This window comes from Columba livia, chromosome Z, assembly GCF_036013475.1.
Source record: "Columba livia isolate bColLiv1 breed racing homer chromosome Z, bColLiv1.pat.W.v2, whole genome shotgun sequence".
NCBI lineage: Eukaryota > Metazoa > Chordata > Aves > Columbiformes > Columbidae > Columba > Columba livia.
The window spans coordinates 10317941-10333710 of record NC_088642.1 but is presented as its reverse complement, the minus strand read 5'-3'; the positions used below and the strand labels follow the sequence as shown (position 1 = coordinate 10333710).

At 43.2% G+C, this 15770-nt stretch overlaps 1 protein-coding gene across 4 annotated transcripts in view; it reads right to left on the bottom strand.

Annotated features, from left to right (window-relative positions):
* LOC102097415 (protein unc-13 homolog B) overlaps positions 1-14444 on the bottom strand; it is a 222988-nt gene extending 208544 nt beyond the window's left edge. For 3 of the 4 annotated variants that reach the window (XM_065047131.1, XM_065047133.1, XM_065047136.1), the window contains exon 1: positions 14296-14444. In XM_065047131.1, the coding sequence (XP_064903203.1) occupies positions 14296-14317 (22 nt within the window). In that variant the 5' untranslated portion in view covers positions 14318-14444. The remainder of the gene's footprint in view (positions 1-14295) is intronic. The other variant, XM_065047135.1, reaches the window with a different exon arrangement.
* Between the last annotated feature and the right edge of the window lie 1326 nt (positions 14445-15770).

Here is a 15770-nt window from a genome sequence, read left to right as displayed (position 1 = left end):
TTTTTTTAATAAAAATAATTTAAGCCAAAACTTCCCACCATACTACAGCAAATGAGAAGATCCCAGGAAAAACAGCAGCTGTGTCTTCCTGCACCAAACAATGAGGAAGAATTGGTCTAGTTTGAAAAATAGTTTTAACAAAAATATTAATATTGTGTTACTTATATATTTACTACATTGGGTTCAAAAACCAGAGAAAATATTAATAACTAGAAGACAGAAATAAGCTGCCTGTGAGCATTAAGAAAGAGGAGAATTGTTCAGAACTGTAACTGAGACTCCCAGGCAGGAAGGGGAGATCCAACAACACTGCACACAAATTCTCCGGCAGCCTGACTTTACCCTTTGCATTCACAAACTGCTCAGGCAACACTGGTCCCTGGAGGACATGTGCAAATCACAAAAATAGGACAGCTAGATTGGCATCAATTTTTTGGTGTCTTTTTTTCTGATTTAGGTCTCGGGACATCAGTCACGGTATTCCCCCAGAAGGAAGCTGAAAAGGATGGTTTGGGCATGTTTGGTTTTTACACTTGTAAAGACAGAACGTGTTTCATAAAATTCAGCCCAGAGACTGATACCCAAGCAAGTACATGATTTTAACTCCATCTGGGAGAAGCAGCTGAGTGGCTGCTCCCACAGCAGCTTTACAGTATCTGAAGGAGCTGCGTCTCCCAAACACATCAGCAAACACCTGCCAATACTTCTGTTTTCACACTGCATGTACACAAAGAACTGAACCACAGCCAGGTGTTACTAACGACAAGGATTATGCCCAAGACCATTCTCCTGAAACCTATGCTGTTTGCTTGCATCTGGGCCTCCATAAAAATTAAAAGTGAAATTCCATCAGGCTAAATGCCATTAGAATTAAAATCATTAACTAAAATAAACAGCCTTAGGTAGCAACTGAGTATGAGCAAGTTCCCTCACATGTAGTTTGGCGTTTTTTTAATTATTGAAATTTATAACTAAGGTGCTACATCAAAATTTTACCTTCGTATACAACTTCTCAATAGCAAGCAGTTGTCAGAACAGTAATTCACATCATAATGAAGTTAGTGCTGTGAGGATCATAAGACCAGAAGGACCTTCAAGGCCACCAACTCTACTGTTAGTTTGCCAAGCACCTGTATCGCTTAAGCCATTCAAAATCTCCCGTGACTTCCAGCCTACGCTTTAATTAGCGGCACAGTTATACCTTCTGTATCTTATGTCAACACCATCCTCCACCTTAATGGTTTACCTCACTCCATGTTTAATTTCCTGATTTTTTTAATGGACAGGACTTATAGATCCCATCAGTTCCTGTTTATCAGGCAGAAGAAGCCACAGTGCCCTACTCTTCTCACCATAGAGACTGAAAGGAAGAGAGAGACGGTTAATGTTTTCTTTCACCTTCTCCACTTAGCCCTACCCAAGTTCATCCTCCCTGAACAATGTCAGTCAGTGCAGGCCACAATGACAAATCACCCATGCCTCCTGTCTTTGTGATGTTACTAGCTTCTGCTACAGCCAGTTCCTCATACACATTATATTTCTCTTGCCAATTCCAATTTTCCTCAAAAAGAAATGTCTGCTATGGTGACATTGCAGGAGTCCAAATATATGCATGCTTTCATCTAGAAACAGGAGGTTAGCCCAGCACAATCTTCCTCTCACAAAACCATGCCACATGACCTTCTGCACTGCTTCCATATGTCTATAAAGCTTTCATTATTCTCTCTTTAATGCTTATTTTAAACCTTGCATATTATTACAGTCTTGACTGCTTCTGAAGTCAGGACCCATACTTACCTACATATATCACCCATCTCCTTATCTTCCTGTCAGCCCAAAAAATCCACCTTTCTTGTTCTCCAGGTAGGTAATGTCACTGCTTGCTTACAGCAGCACTCACAACTTCTGCCAACAGATTTCAGATTTAAAGTGTTGCATGTCTTAGCACTCTGAGCTACTCATTACGAGGCTCAAATTCAAGGTGTTAGACTTCTGATCCCAACCCGTGTATCTGTGTACCATTTCCAACGTCACCCTTGTAAGAAACAATTCCTACAGCTCAAGGATCATGCCCAGATGTTTGCTCAACTTACTGGCCCTGTGCACAGTAGTACAACTTCTTCCTTCATGAGGTAGGTTGTTTCGCATTTTCATGTGACCAAAGTACCTTCTGTTACCCATTCTAACACTCTTTGTAAGATTCCACCTTGTCTGCTGATGTGGAAGCCCCTGCCTTAGCCCTGGACTTCCTGAACCTCATGACAGACCTTCCTTTACAAACTGATTTTTTGCCCACACCTCTCAGAGCTTCTATGTTTGCTCTCCATGTCCTGACGCAATGATTAGGTGAATCATCAGCTCTGGGGTGATTTCCTAGGTGGAGCCTTTTCTAGTTATTTGAGATGCTAATATTTACCCCTGTAGTTTCACTGAATTCCAAGCCCTCCTCCGTATCCAAGTGCCTCATTTCACAAAAAAGCTCCTTCAGTTTCTCTAGAGGACTGACAGTTGCTGGTCTGAATGTTTATCTGTTTAACTAAACCTAGGTTAGGCTGTGATCACTCAAACCAAGTTCACTCCTATGTCTAGTGACCCTGAAGCATCTTCTGTGCTTCCTGGGGCCACAGCCACACTTAAGCTCATCAATTTTATGGCTTCAGTCATTAACTTCCAGATAACTCGGCTCTCTGTACCCAGCCATTACCAACAACATTCATTTTCTAGTGTGGTGAGTTAGTCTGTCACAGTGACAATACCCAGAAATACCTCTCTCTAACCAGATCACAAGATTTCTACCCACATTTAAATCCTGGACTACGTGCGGTAGATCTCTTGTGCTATCACAGCAAAATCTCTTATCAGCTCTTCCCAAAGCAATTTCAACCCAGCTGGTTCCCTTTTATCCACACTAATGCTGCTTTACAATTTTGCATCACTAACGCACAGTGGAATTTTCCCAGTCACCTTTATTCCTCTCTTTCCAGAGCAGGGCATCTCCTCCAACATCTCTGTCCCCCTGATAACCCCCTCTCCTCATGGCTCCTGCTAAGCCTATGAGGGCTAGACCCAAGTACTACACCACCAGCCACCTTTCCCAGCACTTCAGGCACAAGCTCCCTACTTTGCTTTGTAACACTGATACCTCTGCACCCTCTTGGAAACAAACTCAAAACTACTAAACGCTTTTCACTGTTCACTTCATGTAACTGTACCACTTGCCATTTCAGGATCACATAATGTCTATTTCATCTCCAAAACCAACTCTTTCCTGATGCTCTATGAGGACAAAAAAAACACAACACAGGCTCCCAGCAAAAGTGTACAGGATTACCGCACACATATTCCGACTTCTCTCACATGCTGCTCTGCGCCGGTGAAGCCTGAACACATTTCTGGATTTTTGACTAAAGCACCAGATATATACAGAACGGTAACTTCTAACTCAAGTTCACAATACAAGTAGGTTTGTTGGCAGAGCTCTGTTAAACCACATTCCTCCCACCTAGCCAAAGTGTAACAAAATGCTGATTTAACACCGCTACCTGATAGGTCATGCCATGTCTTGATCGCTTTTCAACCATGGAAAAATATGCAAAAAATTCTTACTGTAGCCAGATCAGTCATAATACAACAGCCACATACCTCTACTCAAGAAACAGACATTACCAAACCCCATTTTTTCCAATCCTTAAGTATTGTAAGGGCAAGAAGTACTAATTTCATAATAGCCTAAGCAATCTAAGGAAAGGCACACCAACTTCTGCTGTTGTGATGCTGACATTATAAAAACAATTCAGTCTAAAAAGCATAAATTTGTCACATACGATGATACTCAATATACAGCTTACAAGAGCTGCAGAAAATCCTTCATCAATTTTAATTCAGAATCCGATCTGTTTCTAAGAGACTCCAGGTTGTTAGACTAAAAAAATACTATGTCCTACAGGGATTCATATTAGATGATTACAGCAATCCATTCTGGTCTTATAACTATAGAGTTTTTAAGCAGTTAATCTCCTCAAAAGATCTCCTACTAAAACAGAGCATACACAGATGACACTTAATTTGATATGTCAAAATCTAATAAAATTTTGCACATGCAGTAAGTTACACCAGGTAGGAAAGGCTGAAATAAAATTACTGTTTCACATCCATTTTCGCCTCCCCACCAGTCCATATATATTGCACGCCAAATTCAAGTCACGTACTACAAGTTTGAGTTCATACCAGGAGTTCACGGTTAAGGGATGTTTGAACCAGGACATAAAATTATGTATTTCATTAAAAAAGAAGACTTTATTCATCTAAGAAATGACATTGTTTACTCAGCAGTCCAATTCTTTCCTCACCCAAAGCTGACAAGCTACTTGGCATCATCTCAATTAGTATCTGGTATTCCTGGCCCTACAGGAAAAAACAGCTAAAGATTTCCAGAATAACAGTTTGTAGATCTCCAGTGTATAATTGCAGCCATAACACTCCACAGTGACTTCATTTGCAAAGGACTATGGTTGTTGCAACAGAAGACTGTGTGATGACTGAATGTGAATCCTCACAGGTACTGAAAACCTGAAGTCCCCGGACATTTTCGGAAAACACGTTCTGAGGTTTTTACAAGCCCTCCAGAAAGGAAGATGTCTCTAAAGAGTTTCTCTCTAGAAATTTAGATATCTACATGTTCCTACATATATAATTTTCATTCCTTGGAAACTGCTATACTTGCTAAGCAGAAGCTATGTTGTAAACTGAAAGTTTAAGTGAAATTTGACCCAGAGCTTCTTCATGCCTAGCCTTTCCATCACTACCTGACTGTAGGGAACCGTTTTGATATATCCTTAAAACACATTTTAAATCAATTAAAAAACATCTGCTGATTAAAAAAATGACTTACAGTAAGTAACCTTTTCGTGATACCCAGGATGGCAACAATCAGTACAGAGCAGAAAAAGGACTCGCCTCCCCATGCTTGGAGCTTATAAAGCTGCCTGGCCTCGATCAGGTTTCCACAGGCATATAACAATAAGACAAATCTATGAAAACTCAAAAAATTATGGCACAGGAAGACAGGTGTCTGGGGAAGAGTCCCATGAAGGTTTAGAAGCACAGTGCACAAGAGGCTCCCGATCAGTGCCTGACGCTGGGGCTTTGCTCTCTGTGCACAGCACCACCACCCACCCCGCTCCCCTAGTACAGCTGAGCAGAGAGAAGGTCCGGTGCCACAAAGTCACCAAAACCACCAGCCAGCGGGACAACACAAGACAGAGAAAGTCCAAGACACATCACAGAGAAAGTCCAAGAAATAAGCCTTGTCTGTTCCCAAGCCAACCAACCGTCTCCCAGACAACATCTCCCTTGGGCAACAGCCCCATGTGATCCTCCAGGAGAGGTTTCAGGTGATGCAGTCCCTTCATCAGTTCACTTGTCCTTGTTCAAGCATGCCTGCACCTCTGCCATGGGGTCTGCACCACCATGCTACCACTAAAGTCTGGAAGAAATAAGGGTTTAATGGGCAACCATACTTAGCTTCAGGCCCGAACTCCTTTCCTCAAGAGAGGACAGCAAGGATGACAGCAGGTTGGTTATATATGCACAGAGAGGTGACGCAAGAAGTCCTTTAACATGTAATTATTTTTTTTTATTTGGTATTTTAAAGTATTACAACATTGGACAAAGCTGAAGAAATAAGCAGAGTGTACCAACACTCAGAAGTATAATTCCGCAGTTATCTTATACCTAGTAACTACATCTCCACGGTGGAAATGCCGGAGTCTGTTCAGCAAAGCATTTAGCTGTAAAGAATTAAGAGAGTTAAGTCACAGAAGCTTTCAGTAATAAGGTTAAAACCAGTATTCCTTAAAGGGACATGGTCAAGGCTGGAAGCCAAACTTCTTTTAAAACTCGCCAGCAGTTTTAGGCTAGAGACTATCTTGAACAAGACGCCTCCATTTATCCCTCATCAGACATGCCATTCCAGTCCAATTCACTTTCCAGTCATACAGGATGTTCAGCTGCAAGGAAGAGCACCAGGAGTCTGAGGTCAGTGCACAGTTGTTGAAAGATCGTACCTTCTTTATGTTCCTAAATGCCCCAACTCCCCAGATACAGGCAAGCAAAAAAAGAGCACAAAATCAGTTTTAAACCCCTTTAACACAGTTTCTAGCCCATGCACCATGCCCAGTAATGTTAAGACCTTTACAAATTCAAGCCTGACCAGCAAAAGTAAATCCTGTGAACATACGGGATGAGGCATATATATACCTAACAACACCTCAATTTAGTTTTCCCTCCACACTCGATTTCCTTAGACTTAAGGTCTCTGAATGTATGCTTCCACGTTGAATGCAGGTACTCAATTCCCTTGCAGTTCTTTCCAAATCCCACCCCAACTCATCTGAAAAAAGAGGGAACACATCAACACTCAAGAGCAGTGTGCTAGGGGGTACACAAACCAAGTCACAACCATTAGCTGGCAGTGTTCCCTTTCATTTTTAATATGGCCTCACACAGCTGTCAGAGAGACAGCACACCTGCCAGCATCATGCTCCAGTTCCTGGCCACCTTCCACAACAGCAAGACACTAATCCATGACATGACACAGTGCTTATGAAGTTATCTCAACATCAGTCAAAAGAATTTCTCAGCTGAGGACTTATCATCATCTAACTTGATCCCATAGCCACCATTGCTCTCTTGAACTTCATGCTGCACAAGAAGTAAAAAGTCTCTGATATCTGTAAATACTCAAATGTGTTGTTTGTTAGTTACAAGAGTAATTATTAAATTATTCAAAGTAAATAATGGGGGATAACAACCGAAAAGGACATTAAGGAATCTGTCTTGAAAGTTTGACACAGGAGGTGGGCATCTCAGCTTTTTATGATATGCCAAGTGAGCCTTACTTCCATCTTTTCATTAAACTATCAACCAGTTTATAAAAAAAATCTGGATTAAACTTGAAGATTTCTTCCCAGCAGAACTAGAAATATAGATGCTAATAGCATATTTCATAATATATTTAACTGGAATCTGTGAAGTCACAGAAGACAGTATTAGTCCTATAAAAATAGTTAAACAGAGACAAGCTGGAGAGTTCATTTGTCTGCCACTACTTTTAAAATTCTTTTAAAACCTGTAAATAGCACCCCAACTCAAAAACTGTTAAACAGGAGAACAACTATTTTGGATCCCCACTGTGATTTACTTCTACAAAGCAATCACTTAAAAGTTACCTGCAGTAGTATGCAATTTGATCACAAGAACATCCCTAGCAATACAGAAGAGACAATTCAAAGGCAGCTAATTTCATAAACCTGACAATAGTTACCAGCAAATTGACAGGGAAGAATAAATTTTGAACCAAACTTGTGATATCAGACACAGGAATTGTTAATTAAGAGTCTTCTAAGGGACAAAAAGCCACTACTCCTCAAAGAAGGAGGACAATCCACTCCAAAGAGATATAAACTACAGTATATATACAAGAAATAAACAGTATCAGCACAGGTTGGGTGGCTCTAGGTATAAGTAGTTAGATGTAGAGGGAAATTAGGGAGTTAAATATAATTAAGATTTTTTTTTTTGTTATATTAGAGAAAAAAACCACCAAATTGCCCTCCCATCCTATTCATTGACTTAACTGTTAATGATAAAGAAGCGACAGGCATCCAATAAACATTTGCCCTGTGCTCTGGCAGAGGCACGTACCTGTGTGACCATGTACTTTCCAGCCCATCAGCAAGTGAAGATGACATTAAATATTCCAGATGCAAATAATAAAAATAGGGTCTAGGTAACTGGCACTCAGATGTCAGTGAAAAAGTCTGTAACCCAGTGACATTTGTTTCAAATGCACCCTGAGATACCAGAAAACAGGCTCCAAGGAGAGCAGAGTGTGACACTTGTGGTGACACTCATGGCAGAGTTGAAGGACAAGTTACCTACAGACCACTGAACACATCAGACAGATGGCTGAAAAAAAACTAATACAGCAATCAATATGTAAGGAGTTAAAGTCCTGAAAAAAATCATGCTTACTACTCAACACTGGCTTGGAAAGACTTAACTACACAGATGTAATAAGCAGAATTGAGATATACAACTTACTAGCACAGGATATTCTCATTAAAGTGTAAAATTACATAACATGGTAGAAATCCCGTGGAACAGAGTAATGGTTAACCACTTGAGAGACCAGTCATGATTAGTGGGGTCTCCCAAATAGCAGAATTAATGTCTGCCATGTGTCAGCGTTTTCACTCCTAGATGCACTTGCCATTTATAAAAAACCAAGCAGGACACAGAAGCCAGCAAAGAAGAAGATAATGAAAGAAGCATTATGCACAGCAGCCCAGTCAGGTATTAGGAAGGCATAAGAGAAAAGAAAATCCATCTGAAATCCTACTAAATGTGGAGAGATCTGATGCGAACACCCAGGATATACCTATAGAATAGGTATTTGTGTCGCAGAAAGCATTTGCCAAATATTACAGGTCTGAGTAGACAAGCAAAACATTATTTCAGGAAGGTCCTTGGCAAAGACGGCTAATGTATGCACAGACAGAAATAAAGCAGATTTTAGTTCTCTATTTGATGATTATGAGATCAACACAAGAATATTAAATCCAATTTTCATTTCTACGGAAATTTCAGGAGTACGGTCAAGAAATAAAGACTGCAAAGAACAACAAATTCAAATGCTAATGAGAAACTTTTAAAACTATAGACTCCATAAGTCCTTCTTTCTAACAAGAGATGGGAATAGCAAGTTGCTTTCATACGCTTAGACACAAAGAAAATGCCAGGTACTAGTGCGCTTTAACCTACCAAAACCGTAGGCAGAGCATGGTAAGACGCTACACACCCTCACAGTGGCTCCCAGTCTGTTTTTAAGGCCACACAATGAATTATCTGGATGAAAAAGCAGGATTTACAAGGCGCATCACTCTTGTTTAAACTCTCTTGGAAGAGCATTGATAAGGGCTTTCAGCAATTGATTAAACTATTCCTCAAAACATCACGGAAAAGTTGATCGCAAAGCATTAAAAAAAAAAAAGGCACAAGGAAATTTCAAAGGAAATCTATAAGAGGATCATTTGCCATCAGACATATTCATTTCACATGCCTCCAAGTCAAATATTTGAAGTAATGTTCTGGATTTAAAAAAGCAGTTTCATTTCCTTGGACTTTATATGCCATTGTGTAAATTGCAACTAGCTCTCAGCCTGTTATAGTTCAAAATAAGAATCTTTTAGCATTTGGATTAAACCCAGCAGTTCGGTGCATACTAGAACCACATGTTAATAACAACTTTAATACGTTTGAACTGGCATTTCCCAAAATGTAGGAGTCAACTGAGGGGACACCAAGTGAGCAAGAAGAAACCAGGCACTGTTCAGATTCAGGAAGAAACCCCTGTGCATTCCTTTCATCCCACTGAAAATTACAGAGAGGTTTCAAGTAGTTCTTAGTCCCTAAATATTTAAAACAATCCACACTGTCTGTTGAAACTCTTGCAACAAAGTGTATACAGCTGAAAGAGCAAGGTTTTGAAACAGGAAAATGAACGACCACCACAAGCCAGGTTTAAAAGGTTCATATTATTTAACAACAGAAGAAGCTTGAAAGTTTAAAAGTTTTCTCTCCAGTAAAGCCACTAATTACTACTTCACAAACCCTAAGACTCAATGCAAAGAAGCTCCTTTAGTAGCACAGACTCTTTTCTTTTACTGTTATCATACAAGCTTCTGATGCATTTTATTTTGTTCCAACACCACACACACTGGTAGCTTCCCGACTAATTGCAGCTACAGAAAAGGAGTTTATAAAACTTATACAGCAAATTCTTTATCAAGCATTCTATTTATAGCTGTATAACCTCTACTTCTGCTACTGCTTTTGGAGGCCAATTCTTTTCCATTTTGATCAACACAGAGACAGACAGGTTGTTTGTTTGGTTTTCTTTCGATTCTGCGATCATTTCAGAATACTGCCACAACACAGCTACACAAATACCCTATTGCTAAGAGTACTATTTACAAGTGTGCAATGGAGGGAGTTCCAGCTAGAGACCTCCACCTGGAGGCACTGCATTCAGCCATAGAGAGAACACCAAGGTAAGTTGGAGCTATTGCATCACATGGAGGGAAAAAAAGTCCTTTGAGCACAAACAAAAAGGCCTGACAATTGACTACTGGACTTACAGTTATGGATATTTCTAAGTATTCCACAAGATGAACATAGTTTCATTTCTGTTGCCGTTAACATTCATTTCCATTTTCCCTGTTTGCTTCTTTCACTTGGATGTCAACAGAGCTCAATTTGGTGGACAAATACTGGAACCCAAATTTTGCTGGCAAGACGGGGATGTTTAGTTAAGTTCACTAACCAGCATTCCAGCTATTCCGACAAACCAAAAACGTCACCAGATAAGCCTTCCAACTCTTCAGAGCAGCAGCAAGATAAACGATAGGCCAAAAAATAACATCCCTAGTCTCAAGACAGCGTCATTTCACACAGCAGTCACTTCAAAAATTGTAGAGTGTAAGACCAGAAGAGACCACCTAACTCAATTTCCTACATACCTCAGGCAGCCAAATCTCATACAGATAATGCAGACCAGGCCCCAAGACAAAAGCACATCAGATAAAAGCACTGTTCCCTCATGGGACTAAGCCAGGTACTGTGCACAGTGATGGGGAAAGGTCCCCACTACCAATATCCTTGCAAGAGCAATGCATTTCAGGCAGCATTTCATACAGCATCCAGGACAGGCAACATATGAGACAAAGAGACACTGTTTTTATACTGTAATTATCAGATGGATAAGGTAGGTCAAGAAGCAAGGAACACAATAGCACTGAAGACACAGCATGGGCTGTTATAAAGCAGAGAAGAGGAAAACTAGAAGAGAGACATCACTATCCTGAGACAGCAAGATGTAATAAAAGTGGGAAAGTGAAAGGGTCTGAAGTGTGTCTCGGGACAACAATGTAGAGCAAAGGAACTGATGACAGAGCACCCACAACCAAGTGATCCAGCCTCAGCAGGGTTCTCCTTTACTATGACCCTTGCAAGCTGTGCTGAGACAGCAGTTGTTTCTATCTGTAAAGTCAGAAGACAGGAAAGGCCAGAAGAAATCTAATTAAGTCGAGATCTGAGGTAAAATCAAGACTTACAAGAGAAGGCTGAGAAAGTTAACAATGCGAAACCGATGGGAAAACTAGACTGCTTCACTGGGATTAGTTTTATTTAATATGTGCGATTTCCACAAATACAAAACTAAATGCAAACTAATAAAGCAAACTATGCCAAGAGAAGATTATCAGACATAATCCAGACACAGCTGCTCTAAACAGGAGTATATGCAATCTCTTTTGCACTTAAGCAGCAGAATGAAAACATGAAGAAGTCTCCTCTAAAAGCCTCAATCATATAATATTCAGGATTTGTTTTCTCCTTCACTTCACCTGCATCCTCTGCATATTTTCCTCTTTCTAAAGAACCCCTCAATTTGCTTCTACAACAGCCTATTACCACTGGCTCACTTCACACATCCTCTGAATATTTGCAGGTGAGTCCAGACCCAACAATTCCCCTGAGCTTAGATTTTCTGTCAGGTGCTTCTATGGCAGATATGGCTCAATGATTTGGGGAAAAAAAAAAAGAAAAATTAAAAAAATAAACCAAAACACACAATACAAACAACACTACTCATTTATTCTCTAAGAGGAAAATGTAAAAGCAATGCACTACTAAACATGAGATCAAGAAGCCATGTATGTTGCCTGCTCTTTCAGGAACAAAGGCAACACTCAGACACATTTGGTGTGCACTGTTTTAGATTAGCCATGAATTAAAATACTATTACTGTGTGTAATTCTGGGGGGGAATAAATTAATGAATTACAACACTATCTGTCTGCCAGGCTTCTTGTTACACTGCCACTAAAAGGCTTTTTCCACATCTCCCTTTATCTGTTAAACTGCAATTCAGAGGTTACTAACAGTGCCCCAGTTGCCTACAATTATTTCACAGGGTTTTTTCTTGTCTTTCTTTTTTAATCCCAGGTCTATGGCATCCAACTCCACATTATTACGCAACATTATGGTGCACCAGTTTTTACAGAACAAGAAGCAACTTTTCCAATTTTTGTATTAATAGCTGCACTGCTTGCTCAGCAAGATTAGTTCATTTCAGTGGAAAGGTAAAATGCAAGAAAAGTGTCGCCTTTTTTTTTTTTTAATAGTTACAGTTAATAGACCTTTATCCAGCTTGCCCCAAAAGCTATTATTTATCTGTTTTGTTTTCCAGACTGCTCTACTTCAGCATACCTCAATTTTATGTTTAATGGTTCACACTTGTGAGGTCAGATCAGCTCACTGTTTCAGTCACGATTACTTCAGAAAGCATGTTTTTTCATGTTTAGCAAAATTGACTGTAGTGTGCATTCTTATAATAAAGCGGGTCAGTATCATCTACCTGAATTACTGCTGGTATTTTCCATGGTCTTAGTACAGCACATGGAAATCAAAGCAATAATTTTCACAATAACTCTCAAGCACACACGGTCACCAGCCACCTCAAGTTTCTTCTTCAGCTCTTCACACATAACCAGAGTAAGCCAAACGCAAAAGCACATCAGTCCAGGCTGCTGAAATGCTTTTGTCCAGAGACTCTACAGATCGAGAATTGAAACTCTGAAGAGGCAAGACAGTGTCAGTAACTCAGTCATCCAGTTCGTATTCCTTCACTGCTCTTAGTAGACGGGGCATAGTACATCTTTAACACAGCTCCAAGTGGTATCAAAACCTCATTTCTTTAAAGGACAGCCTGAGAATGTTTTGAGGATGAACCACCAAAAAGAATGAAGAATCATCTGTAACATGTGAGCATCCCTGAGCAAGTAACAATCAGCTTCAATAAAGACACTTTGGCAAAGCCTTCAAATAGACAAGACAAGCCTACCAAAGATGCTGTGTGTGCTTCACAGTTTACACAGAACTGCAAAAACATTTTAAAGATAAACTTCGCACTTGTACATCTCTCCTGACTCCTTAAACAAACAGGTGTTTATTAAAGGGCTGAAAATTAATTTTAAAATACTTTCCTACAAGAACAGCGCTCTCCCCAAAATAACACATCCTCAAGATACGCTCCTTGCATCTTTTTATTAACACCATCATCAAAGCAAGGATTTTGATTCGAAAAGATGACTAACAGCTGGATGAAGAGCTGTTATGAAATCAACCGATGTGAGCGAAAGAGCTAAACTGTCAGCAGCACACCAGTGCCTGTTTTTTTTATCATACCTGGCAAAGGAGCTGAGAACATTAAAACCATACTTTTAAGCCTCAGGGCACGGCTGGCGTTCGGGGACACCCTGTGACCACAACGTTCAGTGCAGAACGCTGACAGCAGACACGTCCCAGAAGCGTGAATCCCGGCAGATGGTTTTCTCCAGGGATTTTTGTTTTTTGTTTTTTTTTCTTTTTGGCACAAGAGAGCAAGCAATTGAAAACCAGAGATACGGAGCAAGCTGCTAACACTATAATCCAGTTCGCATGAGAAAGTGCTGCCTTTCTGTAAACTGTTCAGCACCGGAGGGGAGCTTGACTGCAAGATGAGAAGACAATCAGTAATGCATCTGAAATAATAACACATGTTCTAGGTGACTATACGCAGAAGGAAAGCTGCAACATTCGAATCAGTGACAGCAACCTGTTTCCTGCGAGCACAGTTTCGCTCAGCGGCACCGTTGCAACTCGTGTCCAAACCAACTGCGAAAGTCAAACACGGCTCCTCCTGGCTCCCGGGCTCTCGGCACCAGGCGGGACGGCAGCTCCGCGACATCGCACCTGCTCCTCCGCCCGCCCGACCCCACACGGCCCCGGCCGCCCAGCAGCCCCGGGCGGGCACCGCAGCCGGACGCTGCCAGCCCTGGCTCCCCCGGCCCCAGCGCCGCGGCTCAGCCGGGAGGTCACCGGGACGCCCGTTTCCGAGAGCCAGAACTCGTTAATCCAGAACCGGACGGACCCAAACCCCGCAAAACCCCGAGTCCCCCGCTCAGGTGCCCGGGTGACAACTTTGGGGGCAGGTGCCTGGCTCGGCCTTTCCTCTGGGGGCTCGGCGGCTTCGCCCCACGCCTCTCCGCACAGGCGAGGCAGGAGACCCCCGGGGCGGCAGAGCGTGACCGGCCAGCGCCCGGCCCGGCCTGAGGCGCTCCCGGCACCGGCCACCCCGGCTCCACCCAAGCGAGCCGTGGCCCCCCGCCGCTCCCCGCGCTACCGCCCCGCTCACCTCGCACGCATAGCAGCGACATGGCGGCGGCAGCCGCGCCTCAGCTGCTGCCCCTCCAGCCGCCCCTGGCTCTCCTCATGCCGCCCCGCGGCCACGGGGCGGGCGGGCGAGGCAGCGACGCCGTGAGCGAGGGCGGAGCCGCCCCGCGAGGGGAGAGGGGCGGGGCCACACCGGCCGGGGCGGGGCCACACGGGGCGGGGCGGGGCACCCCGCCTCGCTGCCATCGCCTCCCCGCGCCGGCCGACAAGGGGCGCCGCCGCCCCCATCCCCGTCGCCACGGCAACCGGCGGGTGGGGCGTTCCCCCCAAAATCAGCCCCTGCGGGAGGGAGCCCGCGGCCGGGCACCGTGACACCGGGACGCGCTCGCTGCCCCGGCGGTGGGGCGGCCCCAGTTCGCGGGGTGTGGTGTGCGGGCGGGAAGGCCTGGGGGACCGGGCCCTAGTGTCCCCTCTCCTCCCCAGCTCCGAGGTGTGCGCACCTGGGGAAGCGGAGAGCTGTATTTGTCGCGTTTATTTGTACTTTGCCTCTTTTTTTATTTCTCTCTCACTTTTGTTTTACTCCTGAAAGGTAACAGAACTTGCTGGATACAAAGCATCCTGTGTGTGTCTCTGCAGGAGTCATTCCTGCCATTTATAATCAACACGTTCTGGGACAGGCTCGTCGCTGTCAGAAGCTCAGCTGATGCACAGGAACAGCCCTTTGTATCCCCTCACACGGCAAAAGCCTTAAGCAAACACTTTGGGAAGAGCAGGAGCAAGACAAGCAGCTGTGATTGCTGTCCCGTAAGTTCTCCCCCAGTGCCATTCCAGTTCTGAAGTGTGGCTCTTTCTGAGCGTTTCTGAGCCCACATCTGGAATATTGTGTCCAGTTGTGGCCCCTCAGTTCCAGAAGGACAGGGAACTGCTGGAGAGAGTCCAGCGCAGAGCAACAAAGATGATGAAGGGAGCAGAGCATCTCCCTCCTGAGGAAAGGCTGAGGGAGCTGGGGCTCTTTAGTTTGGAGAAGAGGAGACTGAGGGGTGACCTTATTAATGTTTACAAATATGTAAAGGGTGAGTGTCATGAGGATGGAGCCAGGCTCTTCTCGGTGACAACCAATGATTGGACAAGGGGCAATGAGTACAAACTGGAACACGGGAGGTTCCACTTAAATTTGAGAAGAAACTTCTTCACAGTGAGGGTGACAGACACTGGAACAGGCTGCACAGGGGGGTTGTGGAGTCTCCTTCTCTAGAGACATTCAAAACCCGCCTGGACACCTTCCTGTGTAACCTCATCTGGGTGTTCCTGCTCCGGCAGGGGGATTGGACTGGATGAGCTTTCGAAGTCCCTTCCAATCCCTGACATTCTGTGACTCTGTGATTTCCTGAGCCTCATGTGTTTGTGAGGCCAGTAACTGCCAATACACCCCTCTGCTTGTCTACTGTGTCTGAGACAACTGCGAAGTCCTTGCCTCCCCACCTTCTGATCAGGTAT